Source organism: Gavialis gangeticus, unplaced genomic scaffold (genome assembly GCF_001723915.1).
Source record: "Gavialis gangeticus isolate Ggan-Ray unplaced genomic scaffold, GavGan_comp1, whole genome shotgun sequence".
Lineage (NCBI taxonomy): Eukaryota > Metazoa > Chordata > Crocodylia > Gavialidae > Gavialis > Gavialis gangeticus.
Window position 1 is genome coordinate 12,753,517 of NW_017729004.1, and position 16,446 is coordinate 12,769,962.

Here is a 16,446-nt window from a genome sequence, read left to right on the forward strand (position 1 = left end):
AAAGATCCACTCGAGGTAGCTAGTTTTTTTAGATATAGCAGGCCCAGAAACTCTTTTTCTTTATAATAGCCTACAACTGTCAGAAACAGAATAGAAAAGCTATGGTACAGTCATAGAAAAGTTTGAGGAATATTTGCATACCTGAACAAAATGAAACCTTTGAATGATACAATTTCCATATGAGACGGCAGAAAGACTGTGAGACAATAGAGGAATTTGTCAAAGACCTCAAGCTGCTGAGCCAGTCATGCAATTTTGGAGAGCTAAAAGAGTCCACAGTCAGAGATCAAATAGTATTAAATAGAAGGGATACAAATCTCAGGAAAAGACTGCTAGAGGATCCTGACCTTAATTTGGAAAAGGCAGTTAGACTGTGCCAAGCGGCTGAGATAACGAACGCCAGGCTGCAGAAGCTGGAGGAAAAAACAGAATAAGCTGAACTAGACAGCATTACAAGACTGCAGAAACCTAAGGCAACACACAAATAATATAGAAAGGAGGACCTCGCTGTGAAGCAGGCAAGTGGAGGCCAAAGAGAATTGCTTGAAGAAACAATGGACAGCTTAAGATGCTGTGAGGGTTACCACAAATCCATGCAATGCCCTGCAACGGGCAAGTGCTGCAACAATGTAAAAGATTCAATCACTTTTCATGAGTTTGCAGAAAGGAACAGGATGCACCTCACAAGAAACGGCAGGCCCATCCTCTATGCAATGAGGAAGAGGAAGAATTCCTCATTGGCACAATGCAAGAAGAAATTCATTCTTCCGAGGATTGGACAATTGCCCTGGACACCAATAGACTAATGGTAACTTTTAAATTGGATACAGGGGCGCAGGTCAATGTAATTCCAGAATTCATAGTTTTCATTTTTGGAATAATGTGAGTAAGCAAGTGAAACTTAGAGCATATAATGTGAACATGATTGCAACCAAGGGTGTTTGTACACTGCATGTTAGACACAAGGGTAATATAGTAAAAGTTCAGTTTGTAACAGTCCCAGGAAAGCTAGTGCCAGTTATTGGGTTGTGAACGTATAAAACTCTAAGTTTTGGTTAAGAGAATGGATGCCACCGAGGGACTAGAAAGCAAGAACATTAGAGTTTTATGATGTATTTCAAGGCATAGGGAAACTGCCAACTGAGTACAAGACAGAATTAAGAGAATCAAATACTCCCACCATATATTCTCTGAGAAATGTTTCCCTTGTGGTAGGGGAGAAACTGGAAAAGGAATTAGATAGATTAGTTAACATGAACATAATAGAAAAAGTAGAGCAGCCAGCTGCTTGGGTTCATTCACTGGTTATAATAGAAAAAAAGATGGATCCTTGAGATTGCATCTGGATCCTAAGCAAATGAACAGGTACATCAAAAGGGAGGATTTTCCCATTCCCGCCAGGGCAGAGATTTTTGGCAACATGACAGAAGCATCGCCGGTAGAAGGCCAGGGCTAATGGGGCTTAGCTCCCCCAAAACTGGGCTGGCAACAGCAGCTCCACTGCCACCGCTGCCATGTGCTCCTCCACTGCCATGTGCACAGCACCAGTGCGCGGTGGCCTCAGAACAGCCCTGTGGGAGGGAGAGGTGGGGTCAGGCAGGCATGCTTTGCAACGCCTAGTCCCCTTCCCCACCCCCAATAATATTTTCTAGTGCCGCTTATGGCAAAAGCTAAATATTTCTCCACTTTGGATGCCTCTTCTGGGTTTTGGTAAATTCCCCTAGAAGAGAATAGCGCTAGATTATATACCTTCAATACACCCTTCAGAAGATATTGCTTTTGTAGACTTCCTTTTGGACTGTGTTCTGCATTTGAAATATTTCACAGAAAGGTGCAACAATTTTTTGAAGGTCTTGATGGAACTATGGTTTATATTGATGATGCATTAATTCAGGGAAATACTATAGAAGAACATGACTTGAGGCTAAGAAAGGCACTGGAAAGAGCCTGCAGAGCAGGTTGAAACGGAACAAACAAAAATGCAAATTTAGGGTCAAAGAAATAAGAAATCTGGGTGAAAAGCTCTCTGAGAAAGGGGTGCAAATCGATCCTGCAAGGGTTAAAACCACTAAAAGCATGCCACCCAACACAGATAAGGAAGGAGTGCAAAGGTTACTGGGAATGATCAATATTTTAGGGAAAGATCTACCTAATTTAGCAGAGCAGACCAAATACCTTAGATCGTTCCTACCAATGGATGCTCAATGGATATGGGAACATGAACATGCAGCTGAATTAAAAAACTTAAAGGAAAAAATAATGAAAGCTCCAGTACTAAAATACTGTGACCCTAAAAGATCCATTAAATTGTCAACAGATGGTTCTAAGGAAGGCATTGGAACCTGTTTGCTTTAAAAACATGAGTGTAGCTGGAGACCAGTAGCATATGCATATAGGGTACTCTCTAAGTCAGTGTGTCTATATGCACAAATTGGAAAAGTTTGGCTCTGGTATATGGCTGTAAAAAATGTTGTATATTCATCTATGGGAAGCTGTGATAGCTGAAACTGTTCATAAACCTTTGGTAACCCTTTCTACAGCAAATAAAGGGTTATCAGACATGCCACCAGATTACGGAGACTTTTCTTTCAACTGCAAATGTATGATCTAGACATACAGTACACACATGTCATCCAGAGCATATGACACAATGGAAAATGACAGAATTCCAGACTCAGACATAGTACATGTTAATCTAATTAAAAGAATGATTCCTGTCACAAATAAAATGTGGGCAGAAGGTACTGCTTAGGACACCACATTGCAAAAAATGATAACTGCTATTTATTCTGGTTGGCCAGGAAAACATATATCTAGCCCCTATTCCCAATTCAGAGAAGAGCTGCCAGTACTGGATAGCATTTTGTTCAAAGCCTCACGACTTGTTGTTCCAGCAGTGCTAAAGAAAGACATGTAAGACTACATGAGGGGCATCTAGGCATTGAAAAATGCAAAAGGAGAGCAAGGGGTTCTCTGTATTGGCCCAACATAAATCATGACTTAGAAGATGCTATAAAGGCTTGTACAACATGCCAAAAGTACAGATTAGTGCAAAGAAAAGAGCCCATGATGGTCCATTGGTCTAGTGGGAAATGGAGTACAAATAACGAAGAAATTCTTGCAAAACTACAGATTCACACACTGATGGTTGCCTGTCACTCTTAAATTACAGGGCAACACCCATGAAACATAGGTTATCCCCAGCAGAAATGATGTTTAACAGAAAACTCAAAACCAGGCTGCCAAATCTTGTGGATGATGCTCATCAGAATCAAAAGCAAAATGTGAAAACATTTTAAAAATTCAACAAACTCCAACAAAAATGGTATTATGACAGGGATGCCAAGGAGTTATCACAACTGCACAACAAGGGTATGGCACTCATTTCAGGTCGACAAAAGTGGAAGCAAAAATCGCTAGTCTCCCATCAAGTTGCTCCCGGATCCTATAGTCACACTGGAAGGACTTCTGTTAAGAAGGAAAAGATGACACTCGCAGCTCGTAAAGGGGAGAAAACAAGCAGCATCAAAGGAAACAAAGCTAACAACAAAGCGACAAGAAACAACAGAGGAGATTGAACATGACACAGAAGTAGAGACATCTGAACAAGGAAACCAAAGGAGAACTGAACCCATAAGGATTGAGAATGCAGAGAATCTGCAAAGATCACTTGGAGCTAAAAAGTCAACACAACGACTTATAGATACCTGTTAATGTGCTTTATTAATGGGTTGAACTAAACTTCCAGTGTTAGTATTACATGAGGATATGTTACATGTAAAAGGGGAAGATGTGTGGATACCTTTAAGGAAGTTCTGGATAAGTTGTTACGTTTCCCCATGAACCGCAGGGAACAGCAGATAAACAGGCCAAGAAGGCTCTCTGAATAAACTTTACTGATTTATTGTTCTATAAATTTAATGCCATGGTCTTTGAGAAGAACACAGAGGGCAGTCGCATCACTCAGTTCATGGTTGCATCACTACAGCCTTGCTGAAGTCCGTCACAGGCACTGGAGTGGTACTTGTGTGACTCCGAGAGCTGGAGACTACTATCAGAAAGCAAGAATATCCAATGATGTTGCAGGTTTGGATCTCTGTGTTGTCACCATTCCTGTGTCCATGCAAGTTCAAGGGCAGCCAACAGTGCTTGCTAATGCACAGGGCAAGGTAGAAATATTCCCTTCTATACCTAATATGAAAGTCACTCAAATGACCGCAAGGAGATATCTTAATACCCTCCAGGATTCAAAGTATGAGTACTAGGGAGTGTGTTTCAGGAACATGCCCAAGCAAGGGATACCATGAGAGAAACTTTTAAGGGTTTAGGCGAGCAGCATTCCAGTTCAAGAAACTGTACTGGCAGACAATCCAAGAGCAGTCTCGTACATCAGGAAGCAGATGGAAGGAAAAAACCTCCAGTCACAAAAGGATAGGAGGAGAGTTCCCGCATTAGGCAGTACATCGTTTTCTGTCGATAAAGGCCATTCACATCAAGGGAACTCTAAACACAGAGGCCAAGTGGCAGAGCAGGAAGTCAATATTTCAGGCAGAATGGAGTCTGAATCAGCAAATACTCAAGCAGATAATATCACAGGCATGAATTCAGAAGCTGGATCTATTGTCTCGCATGAGAGTAGCAAGCTATCTTTATTTTCCCCCAGAGGGAAAACAAAAGAAGCATAAGCAAATGGTGCCCTGTCACGGAAGTGTCTGAAGCAACTTGTTCAGTAGATACCTTATCTCCCTTTCCGATCGCTGAGTGTACTGTACAGACAACAGAAGAGAACAGAAAGGACAGAGCAAGCATCATGCTCCAAACAGTCTTTGGAGACTCGAGCTCTTAACTGAAACAGCATTTCTGCAGTGCTGCCTCCTGAGATTTCCACAAAGGAAGGGTTTGCTTTTTCAGCGCTCTCTCCTGCATGACAGTTCATCCTGCTCTGCTTGGATGGTCTGGCCATTAAGCAAGAGAAATAATGTCCAGAGGACTTGTAGGTAACCTTGCAGTAGTTCAAATCACTTCTCCTACAGGCATCTGTAATACCCTTTAGGCTTTCCCAATTCCTTGAGCTCTAGTCTTAGACTCTAAGACAGGAGTAGACAACACCTGGCATGGGTGCCAGAGTGTGGCGTGCAAGGGCATTTTGCTTGGCCTGCAAGCCATGGGACAGACAGCGGGCAAAGGGCCAGGGCTGTGCTGCAGCAACAAAGATTGGGTCCCTCACAGCTCCGCTGCAATCCGGCCATGGCACACCAGCACCTTACAAGTTGAGGTTGTGGGTGTTTTCAGCACTGTGTCGCAAAACGTTGCCAGCCCCTGCTCTAGGAGGTCCTATATACAAATAAAGTGGCCCCTGAGTGAGTCAATGGCATATTAGAAATTGAGGGTAGGGGCTGAAGTAACTAGAAATCTTGAGGAGGCTAATAAGGGAGGTTTCTGCACAGGGTAGCTAGATGAGCAGCCTGCCAGACCAGTAGCAAGGCCTAGTCATCCGGTTCCCAAGCCAATTAACTGGGAATGTGGCACCTGATTAGGATAAAAGAAAGAAAGGTTATTTTGGAAGCTGCTCAGGTAGCTTATGTTAAATTCCTCTCGTGAAGGCATGTTGCTCTGAGATTCTGGTGTAGGCATCCAGCAGCTCCATGGCATCCTCTAAAGCAGGTGGGGGCAAAATGGTAAATCTGGTCAGCAGCTCTGCCCGCATCACCCCAGCCAGTCTCCATGGAGGTGTGGGGCTGTGACAGCGTGGGGCCAGGCTCTCCATGGAGTGCAGCTGGGTGGGGAGCTGCTCCAGGGCTGGCACTGGGATTTTGCAGCATTGATGGCATGGGCAGAGCTGCAATCCTGGCTCTACCCTGGCTGTGGCTCATGCTGTCACCACCACACAGGGACCCTGGAGACATTCATGGAGACCCTGACCCCACACTCTCACAGCCCCTCTGCTCCTGGGGGTCTCCGTGGAAACTGGTTGGAGCGATGCGGGAAGGGGCTGCGGGGAAATGGACTCCGTCACAGGTCCCATCCAGCCCATGGGCTTGACTTTGCCAGCCTCTGCTCTATAGCAACCAGCATCCCAAGGAAGAGATGTGGCTAGCCTAGCGTCCACGGGGACATCCAGACATGCATGAAAGTTTGGTTCCCTGGGGACAACTTGGTGCACTGCCGCTCCTTGTCCCTGCGGAATGCCTGTGTCACGCACACTTTGGAGCACGGCAGGTTGCCCCAGGTGGCATGGGGGGGCTGGGGCCAGTATTGTACTGGCCGAAGCAGCCTTACCTGGGCTTCTCCCAGAGCTGCAGCCTGCCTCTGATTTTTAGCCGTGCATACTGCCCAAGCGTGCGCTGCTTTGGGGTTTTTTCCAGTTTTTTTTTATTTTTTTACCCCTAGGTCTAGTTTCTTGACATGAGCTGATCATTCCCATGCTGGACATGCATACTCTGCAGTTGAGTAATACCAGGCAATTGCAGCGGTTCATAATGTAACTGGGTTCACTCCCCACTCTGAGATGACCAACTTTTGAAGTATGTTGTTGCAGGCACTGACTTTCCCTTTCATCTTCTTTACATGTGTTTTGAAGGTAAATGTTTGACCCAATGTAACTGCCTAGTACACAAGGTTTGGGTGATTATTTAGTGGTATTCCATCCCAAGTGATGTTTAATTTCCACTTGGTTTTTCTATGGTGTAGGTGAAAGTCTGTAACCTGCATCTGGCAGACAAGTTTTAGTGGCTGACTGTGTCATATGCCGCTGATAGATCTGCAAATACAGCATCTGTTGTCATCTTTCTCGAATCTGTCTTCTATATGCTCGGTGACATTTAGTATTTGGCCAGTGCAGGACTTCTCTGGTATGAATCTGGCTTGTTCTGGTATTTTAGATGTTGTTCAATATAAGGTGAAAAGTGATTGAAAATAAGACATTTGTAAAGCTTATAAAGATGGCACAGGAGTAGCTCTGGCCTGAAGTTCTCTGGCCAGATGCATCCATCCATGGCTTTAATACAGCTATTACATGGGTTTGTTACTATAGCCGAGGTATGATGAGCAATTGTTAAAAAGGCATAATATTCATAACCTGGCTGTGGGACCGAAGTGCTTGATCTGCTCCATACATATGTCATTGAGTCCAGTTGCTTTGTCATTCTTCAAGTTACTTATTCTGGCATTGAGTTCATCCATTGTGTATTATGTGCTAAAATGATTGTCCTCCATATTTTAAGCTGTTTATTCAGAACTTGACTGGTGAGCAGAAGCTGGTGAGCCATCTTGTTGGCTGTGATGTTGTGGTTTTGCTGTACTTTCTTTGGGTCATTACTCAACTTGCTAATGGTAACTGTACTTTCCTACTAGTGTGGGTCATATCTATTCCTTCGATCAATTCTTTCCATTTCCATCGCCTTCCTTGGTGCTTGTTAGTTAGGGCTGTCCCTGCTGAGATAGTATCTTCTGAGAAAGGATCTCTTTGAAATACTTGCTGGTATTTTTTGTATTCAGCTGCTAGCATGGGAGTACACCCTGGTGTATACTCAGTTCTGTATCCTCAAGGTATATATGTATTGGAGGCTTTGCACACTGCATTCATGAAGACGACATAATTATCCAAGACAAGTTTGATGCGTGTCACTTCTTTGTGAAGGTCTTAGGAAAAGACCCTCCATTCTGCTTTCTTAAAATTGAAATGTCTATGCACTGGTACCATATTTGGAGTTATGCCTGCTGTGACATTGATAGTGACTGGTCTGTGCTGTGTGAGGGGTGGGTTACAACAGTCTTTTTTCCCATAACTTCTATGTTATTGTTTAAAAATAGGCAAGAGCTGGATTACAGCTTCATCTCTATTGGGAGCTAGTCAAAGACCTAGGTAGCTTTGAGTCATGGATCAGGCTTGGTGGTATGTCTCGGCCCACATTTTGACCAAGTTGCCATTCTCATTGTTTTTGCTGTAACCCCTTGTGATGCTGTGGCTAGTAAAGTCACAAATGATCTTGTGTGCTGTTTTGAGGTCTGGGCTCACAAAACACTTCCCTGGAGGCTTATAAACAGATGTTATTGAGATGTTGTCCATATTGATGGTCAAGATTTCAATGTCATTTTGTTCTGTCATCAATGCTATGTTGATGGCAAACTTTGGTTTTATGAAGACAGTGCTGCCATATTTCTCATGCTGCCTTTCGATGGCCAATCTCATCCCAGGGATCAATGGCCTATTGCTGTTTGACCATCTCTGTGTCTCCTGGCGACAGAGCATACGACAGTTGTAATTGGTGCACATCCTGAAAAGAACATCCTGTTTGACTCCTGCGAGTCCCTCAATGTTTGCAGAGTTGACTGTCAGGACCAGCCCTGAAAAAGGGCCATGGGTGTGATGCAGCACTTCAGCCTGTTGCAAGTTAGAGATTTGCACTGTATATGTCTGAGATTGCTAGTGACAAGGTAGTTAGCAGAATTTGCAGGTTCACTGGAATTGGACAGGAGCCACAACGTGAACTCTTCTACTGTGGTCCCCTTTTTTTTCTGTTGAAGTAGAAGGAGAAACTTCATCAGAACTAAGCTTGGAGCTGGAATCTTGTCTGAAAGCGTCTTGACCCTTCGACACCAAAATAGTCAGCTTGAGTTTTAAAATAATTCAGAGAGAGACTGTTGTTTTCTCTTGCTCATTCTTTGCTTGCACTAGCAGCCAGCCTGCCCCAGTTCTATACAACTGTTTACTTGACCTCTGTTTCATGCCGTTTCAACCTGATTTTTAAGGGGTTTGAGCAGAAGTCAGCAAATTTGGATTGAATCTGGGTTTCTGCTCCATTACTAAATGAAAAGCTGCCTTCTATTGTCCCTTTTGGTGACACTTTGACACATCTGTAATATGTTTTTGGCTGCAGTGGGAGCACCATTGTCCCTGACACCCAGATTTGCAGTACCCGTCACCTCTCTTTTAGCACTTGCAGGAAACAGTCAGTTTTCCAACACCGGCTCAGTGGAAGTTGGTGAGAGTCCAGCCTTTGGATAGTCTGGCTACTTCATTCAGGTGCCTAACAAGGTGCTAAACTCTTCTGAAAATCTGATGCCACTTTTGGTGCTGAATACTTTTGAAAATCCAGCCCATGATACTCTACTAATCATTGACATACTGCCGACATCAAATGCTAAAGCTATGCTCAGCCTGTTTCTCAGGCAACTCCAGACGTTTCTATCCTGGATTAAGTCTCTGTTTGGCAGATGATATTTTAAATCTCTAATTAAAATGATTATAGTCTTGTTTCAACACTTCCCAGACAGCTGTAACACACAGTAAAAGAGAGAGAATGGAATAGGAGCCCAAATCGCTGAAAGCCCACATTTCCTGGAGCTGATTGATGGGGATTCCTCAAGCTTTACAATTCTGTCTCTGAAGCTACGTTGCCATTAGGTGAGATATATCCAACTCTCTGCATCCCCCTAATGCCCCTACTGGCAGTTTCTATCTCACTGTTGAATGTTAGAAACCAATTCAAACTGTGGCAGCTTTTGCCATTACAAACAGGCCTATCTCTTGTCGTAGGGTTTTCTAAAGGGCCTAGAACCGTGGTACTCAACATCTGGCCCATGGCAGTGGGCGAGCAGCTGCAGCAGTAATTGCTGCTTCTCTCTGCAAAAATTTCTAGACCTGGGGGGAACCCCACATGCTGGATGATGTGGCCTTGCCCACTAGATCATGCTGGTATTCAGCCAGGTCCAGCATGCAGGGCTGGGCCAGCACATGGCCAGATCAGGCCCATAGACTGACCCTGCATATCAGACCCACATGGGATCCAGGCCTACACCACTCGTTCAGCCTGTGGGGCTGGAAGTTTGAACACCGCTGAGCACACTGCTGCGCCTTCTACGCCCAGGGATCTGCAGCGGACTTCACTGTGCTGAAGACCGCAGAAACACAGCCCGCAGGTACAGGCCCTGCCCCAGCCACCTTACAAACTAATACCAGACAGGACAGGAGAACTGTCCCTTGTTTTTTCAGCCTTCTGGCTAGTCCCCCTCTTCACTTCTGTGCCAATGGCCCAGGTCCGAGTTCAACCACAGATTGATTTCCTTTCACTTCATTTGCACAAAGACACAGAATAAATCATGAAACAGTATATAACTACTTTGTTATGAACTGCTTTTCTCCCACGGCTCCTATGCTTCTTCCTCAGTTATCAGTCTTATTTGGAGGTCCTTATTTTTGCATGCGTCTCAGGGTCTGTAGTACACTGTCTGTGATTTCGTGGTTCTCTTGGATTTGCCTGTTTTTAACTTGGCCTTTCTTGAATGGGTGCATCACTCCCATCCCGTGCCTTATCCTGCTCCTTAAGCTCTCCTCTTCTAATTGTGATTTATGATTTGCATTGTTGTAGCTCAGTCGGAGATGACAATTCCTTTGTGCCAGCTGCTGTACAAAGACAGAACAAAAAGAGAGTCCTTACCCCAAATTGGTTATGAGCTAAGTAAGTGGTCCCCTTCTTGAGCAATATATCCATTTCCTGCATCTCTCTGTTTTATTTTAATACTCTCTTCTCATTTCTTGATTTCTCTTTGGTCTTCTCCCTCTGCTTCTTCATGATCCCCTGCAATGCTCATTTAGAAAAACAAAGATATGTTTTGGCATGTTGGCACAACATTAATGGTCTTCTAGTCTTCTGGAATTTGTCTGGTGTTCCAAGATTTATCAAAAATGAACATCAAAAGGCCAGAGATTGCCTCAACCAACTCTTTTAGGACTATTAAATGCAAGTTACCTGCGTCTGCTGATCTATAAATGTTTATCCCTAGATGTTCCCTAACATTACCTTTAGTTACTAATGGAATGGAAAGTACATTTGCATCCTTATCTGATACGAGTGAATCATCTTGCTTTGTTCCAAATATGGCACAAGAATATTTAATGAACGCTCCTATTTTTTCTACATCATTAACTATTTACCACCTGTATTGGCTATTGATTAATGGGCGTTTAGCATTGATGGGATGCCTCAGTTTTTATATACCTTATACTTAACCCTGCCAGCCACATGTTGTTCAGTTACATCTTTAGCTTCCCTTATCAATTTTCTAACCTTCATAACTTCTGATATACATCTGCTGTTATATACACCCTCCTTGTTCCATTTCATTCATATTGCTGTTTTATTTCTGTTTCCTGCCTGCGCTCCAGTGTATAAATGGGTTGGACTTCTTGCCAAAGTTGTCTTCTGTCTTGATAATTGAATCATGGCTTTTTGGCCATATAATACATGATTCTTAGAGAAACCCTTGTTTTCATTTGTTTTTTGTCTATTTTTTTTTCTTCCAATCAATTTTGTTCATTGTTTCCTTCAGCTTTAGAAAGTAAGTCCTTCTGCAATGTCAAGCATATGTGTAATTACTGATTGTGACTGATCTTTCTTGGCCTGTATTGAATGTAATCGGGCCATGATCACTGGTTCTGAAGCAACCATCAGTTTTCAGTCTGTTCATTAACTCATCACTGTCTGTCAGCCTGAGGGCTAGAACAGCTTCATCTTAAGTTGGGTGCCACAGTTCTTGTGTTGGAGGTTTGTTATCTGTAATTCTTAGAGGCTGCGAGAGATGTCCGGCACATGGCTTCCAAAATAAGGTGGTTTTCCTGTCCATGCATGCAGCCTGCAGAGCAACTCATTCTTTCTGGCTTGATTCAGTGTCAACATATTGAACCACATGTATCCAAGATCCTGCACTTTTAAATTCCCAATAACTCTAAAGTTAGGTAATGGATAATATTTTTATGAGCAGACACTTTTAACATTGTGGTCATGTAAATCACTGTGTTTCAGTGCATCCTGTTTTAATTTCTGTGCTTATTACATCAATTTCTAGTATTAATATATAAACAATTGAAAAGATTCTTCTGTTCCTAGCTTTCTTGAACCTGAGAGCAGACACACGACACATTTACTCTGGAGTATTCTTGAAGTGGACACACGATATACAGCATTTACTCTGGAAAAAATGCTGTTCTACAGCGTAAAGTCACTTCTGAGAAAGCGAGAAGTAAACTTACACCAGAGTGTGTTTCTTGTGTCTGGTACGATTGTCAGTTTTGTTTTGGGCATCTCTCCCATTGTGTGGTCAGATACTTCATAAGGCTTCATTTGTGTGGAGAGCTGGTCATGTGTCCACTCCTTACTACAGAACTGATTCACTGTGGAGTCAAATCTGGAGTAAGTTACTTCTTAGTAATTGAATTGTTGGTCCACACCAAATGGTTTTGTTTATTTGCAAACACATTGCATTTGAGTTTGTTCTGCATTTTTCCTGTGGTGCCCTTCTTTTGCACTGTTAATTTAATGTCGTCTTGGATGCCCCAGTTAGTTCCCAGGTAAAAATATTAGGCCTCCTGCCTATATTTAAAGCCTTTGGGGAGTCCTTCTAGGTTCAGTCACTTACTTCTTTATAAATATACAAAGATACATTTCAGGAGGGAGGTGGTCTGTAAAGAGAAATTGCAAACCTTTACCCTGGGAGATTTCCCTTGGTTAGAATTAAACAGAAGGGTATTACTTGTTTGGAATAGCCTAAGATAGCTGAATTTGGGGGTGAGGGGAGAGGAGGTCACAGAATTATCATGATACCTGAAAAATAATCGGTTATCTTCTAGATGAAGCTTAGTGCATTTTTTTAGCATGAAAATAGTTTGCAGCCTAATCAAGTTCTTGATAAATGGACTTGACTTGTATACACCCATCTAAATCTGCATTAAGAAATGAGGCTGGTTATCAGCTCCCCTTCACAGCCATCCATTAGGAGGTATAGGCCCCAGAACTGGAAAATGTTTTTGGCTGAGTAGTCCCTGTGAGTTCAATTACTGGTTTCTAAGTTCACATGTGGGAATACGTGGGTTAGTTACTACCAATTTAATCTTGCACTTGCGTATGCCGTACATCAGAAAACATTCCACTCTGTATTCAGCAGAGATCATGGCCCCATGAAAGGGTGATTTTCGTGCAGTTCAGATGCAAACATTGCAGGACATACCTTTGAACCAAAAGTAGGACTGCTATTCTCTAACATAAAATTATCAGAGGGATACAATAAACGCCGGTGTGAAAATGTATGTACTTTTTTCTGCACTAACAAAGGAAGTTCCTTTTTGTATTCTGTTATCTCACCTTGCATGTATGCCAGCCTATTAGCTGGATGCTAGGTCATTTTCCTTGTCCTTCTCTCCATTTACCATTTCAATAACAGTGAACCTTTATTTGCAAGGGAGGATCTCATTGCTTTTGTTAATTTTGCAGTATGCCTCTTGTGATTTTTACAGAACCAATTCAAGAAACTCAGTTTTCAAACACAGGAACTCCATTTATGATGCTCATTTCTTTATTTGGATCAAGGCCGCCCAACTTTGCATGTCTGTGGGCTGCACACTGCACATTTAGGCACACAGTCCACTGCAGCCCTCCCTTGGATCCCCCACACTTTGTAGTCTGTACTGGACTCCCCCATCTCCACCACATGCTCTGTGCTGGTGACATGCACCCACTACCTTCCAGCTGGTAGCACGTGACCCCCTGTTGAATAGGCTGCATGGGAGCGAGGGGGGGGGGCATAGACCCTCCCTTCCCGCCCCCCCAGGACCTTTTCCACTGAATGGCAGCAGGAAAGGAGGTGCTGAGGTCTGTGGGGCAATGTTAACCACTCCCAGGGTTTCTGCAGCCCACAGGCTACCAACCGGACAGCCCTGATTTGGATGATCAAATTGTCATTGACATATCTGCACTACTTATCTGAGAGGCTGAGCGATGGCATTGACATCTAAATAGGGTATCTGGTGGCTTAACAGATGTATCCAAGTTTCCAGCTGGGTGTGTATATATTCAATGTTAAAATTACCATCCTGTAAAACAGCTTCTATGCCTGAGTACCCTTCCACACCAAAGGCATGGACCTTCAGCCCATTAGAGACAAAGGAAGGAGTGGCTAGAGCTTCATAGCTTTCATAGACATTAGGGCTGGAAGGGACCTCGCAAGATCATCAGGTCCAGCCCCCTTCCCCAGGGGCAGGAAGTCAGCTGGGGTCAAATGATCTCAGTAAGATAAGCATCTGAGTGCTTCTTGAAAGTGTCCAGAGTAGGTGCCTGTACCGCCTCTGGGGGAGCCTATGCAAGGCCCTGGGGACTCGGACAGTAAAAAAGTTTTTCCTTATGTCGAGCCCAAAATGGTCTTGCGGGAGTTTGTGACTGTTGGACCTAGTCTTCCCATGGGGTGCCCTGGTGAACAGGCATTCCCCCAGATCCTGATGCACACCCCTGATGCACTCACAGGCAGCCACCAGGTCCCTCCGAGCCTGCGCTGTTCCAGGCTGAAGAGTCCCATGGCTCTCAGCCTGTCCTCATAAGGCCTGTTCTCCTGTCCTCTGATCATGCGCGTGGCTCTCCTCTGCACTCTCTCGAGCTTCTCCACATCGTTTCTGAGTTGCGGAGCCCAGAATTGGGCACAGTCCTCCAGCTCTGGTCTCACCAAGCTTGTTCTATTGCTCAAGAATGTGTGAATTGAATCAGCACTAAAAGAGTAGGAAGGAAGCGATTTTGAAGCAGGTTTCGTAGAAGATCTCTTCCTTTGTAGTTGCCTACTGACAGCTTGCTCTTTCTTTCAGGAAACAGCAAGAAGTGCTGAGATGAAAGTAACAGATGTGGTTAAAAATGCATAGTCCCTCCGCTCATTCTGAGGTTGCCTACATATTATGCTCTATGTCACCAAATCCAGGTCTTAGCACGGCTGTATATTTTGGGTGTTGTGTTTCATAAATGTTGCAGAATTCTTGCATGTACTTTACTGCGTGAATAAAAGACGCAAGCAGTGAAAAAAGCAGAGGAGAACTCCTAGCAGTTCCTGCCTTCAGGTATAGCGGTATTCCCTTCACGAGTTGTGCATGGTGCTTAGTGATGACAATTCAAGGAAAATGTTATGAGGTCTTTGTTTACTATCATTATATTTCCTTAATTCAGATCTTTACATTGTTCAGTATGTTTATTATGTGCACTATTTTAACCAATTGTGTGTTCATGGCACAATCAGAGACTCCGTCTTGGAATAAATATGTTGAGTAAGTATTTCTACTGCTTTATATACACTTTCTCTGTGTATCTCTACTGTTCCATCTATGCCATTTCCATAGCTGTTCTCTCCTTTGTCTTCTGTTGTACTCTTCTCTTCCTGTTTTATGTTTCTTAATTTTTTGCATGAAAATGACTTCTGTGTGCTCTCTGTCTTGACTAACTCTTTTTGCCAGATGTTTCTCCCCTATGAAAACTCCCTTGGAAATTAAGTTAAATGCTTTTTGCTACATGCCCCCGCATATGCTACATTGGAATGAAACCCTATGTATGATTAGACCACCATTTAAAATTGACCTGCCACCCCTCAGGTTTTCAGATAAGGGGTTCAGGAGCTGGATATATGTTGAAAATATGCAACTGCAATTCAAGTTGAATGATGTCAGAAAACAGTTGTAGAATACGTTGGGTTTTAAGCATAAGAAGCCCAATCCCAAGCCCATTAACACTAGAGAGAAGCTGTCTGTCAATGTCCATGGGATTCAGTTCTACAATGCAGCGGTGGCAACCTTTAGCAAGCCATGGGCCAGGACAACCCGACTCCGGTTTGATGTGGGCCAGGTGGCTTCGGTGATATCCACACTGGAGCCAGGCAGCTGGGTGCTGTGCCCACTCCGCTGCCACTTCCCCTAGTCCTCTGCTCCCTGGCTGCCCCTGCAGTACAGCTTCTAGCTGCTCAGCAGCTTCATTGGGATTGGGCAGCTGGAAGCTTTGTCTTTGCTTCTCTCCGTTTACACCCCATTACCTCCCATATGTGGCACAGCTCTGTATTGGCTAGAAGCTGGCCCATGCCACAGGCAGGGAGTGGGGACTGCAGGAAGTGGTGGCCATGTGGATGCAGCTTCCAGCTGCCCAGCCCGAGCATGGACACAGGCAGAGGACTCCAACTTTGCAGCCCAGCTCTAATGGCTCCGTAGGCTTTATGTTGCTGACCCCTTCTGTAATGCGATAGCATAGAGGACAGCCCCATAATTTCTAGGCCAGTTTTATAAACGGGTACCAAAGGCCTTCAGAATTATTTATGGGGTTTCCATCTTTTTGGATAATTGGAGGCTTCAGGAAACTGGCTGAGCTTGAACTAACAGTTTTCTTTTGGGGGGAGGGGAAGACTGGCTTTAAAAGAAAAGTCCGGTCAGTTTGTAGTTCTGTAAGCAATCAGGGCTCGTGGACAGAGGTGTTCTCTTTATTAGACCAACAAGATTTTTGCAAAAACATTTCTTTAATTGCAAGCTTCCGGGCACAAAAACCCTTCATCAGGCATCAGAGAAAAGATTGTAAAAGTTCCCCTGGGTAGAAATGAAAGTTCATATTTCATAGGATTTCACAGAGGAGTCAATAGATGGGCAGTCATAGTTCTGTA

At 43.8% G+C, this 16,446-nt stretch overlaps 1 protein-coding gene across 1 annotated transcript in view; it reads left to right on the forward strand.

Moving 5' to 3' along the window:
- The window catches only part of LOC109291212 (sodium channel protein type 5 subunit alpha-like), a 374,712-nt gene that overhangs the window by 71,885 nt on the left and 286,381 nt on the right, over positions 1-16,446 (forward strand). The window contains exon 4 of the mRNA XM_019508100.1: positions 14,979-15,076. Coding sequence (XP_019363645.1) covers positions 14,979-15,076 — 98 coding nt within the window. The remainder of the gene's footprint in view (positions 1-14,978; positions 15,077-16,446) is intronic.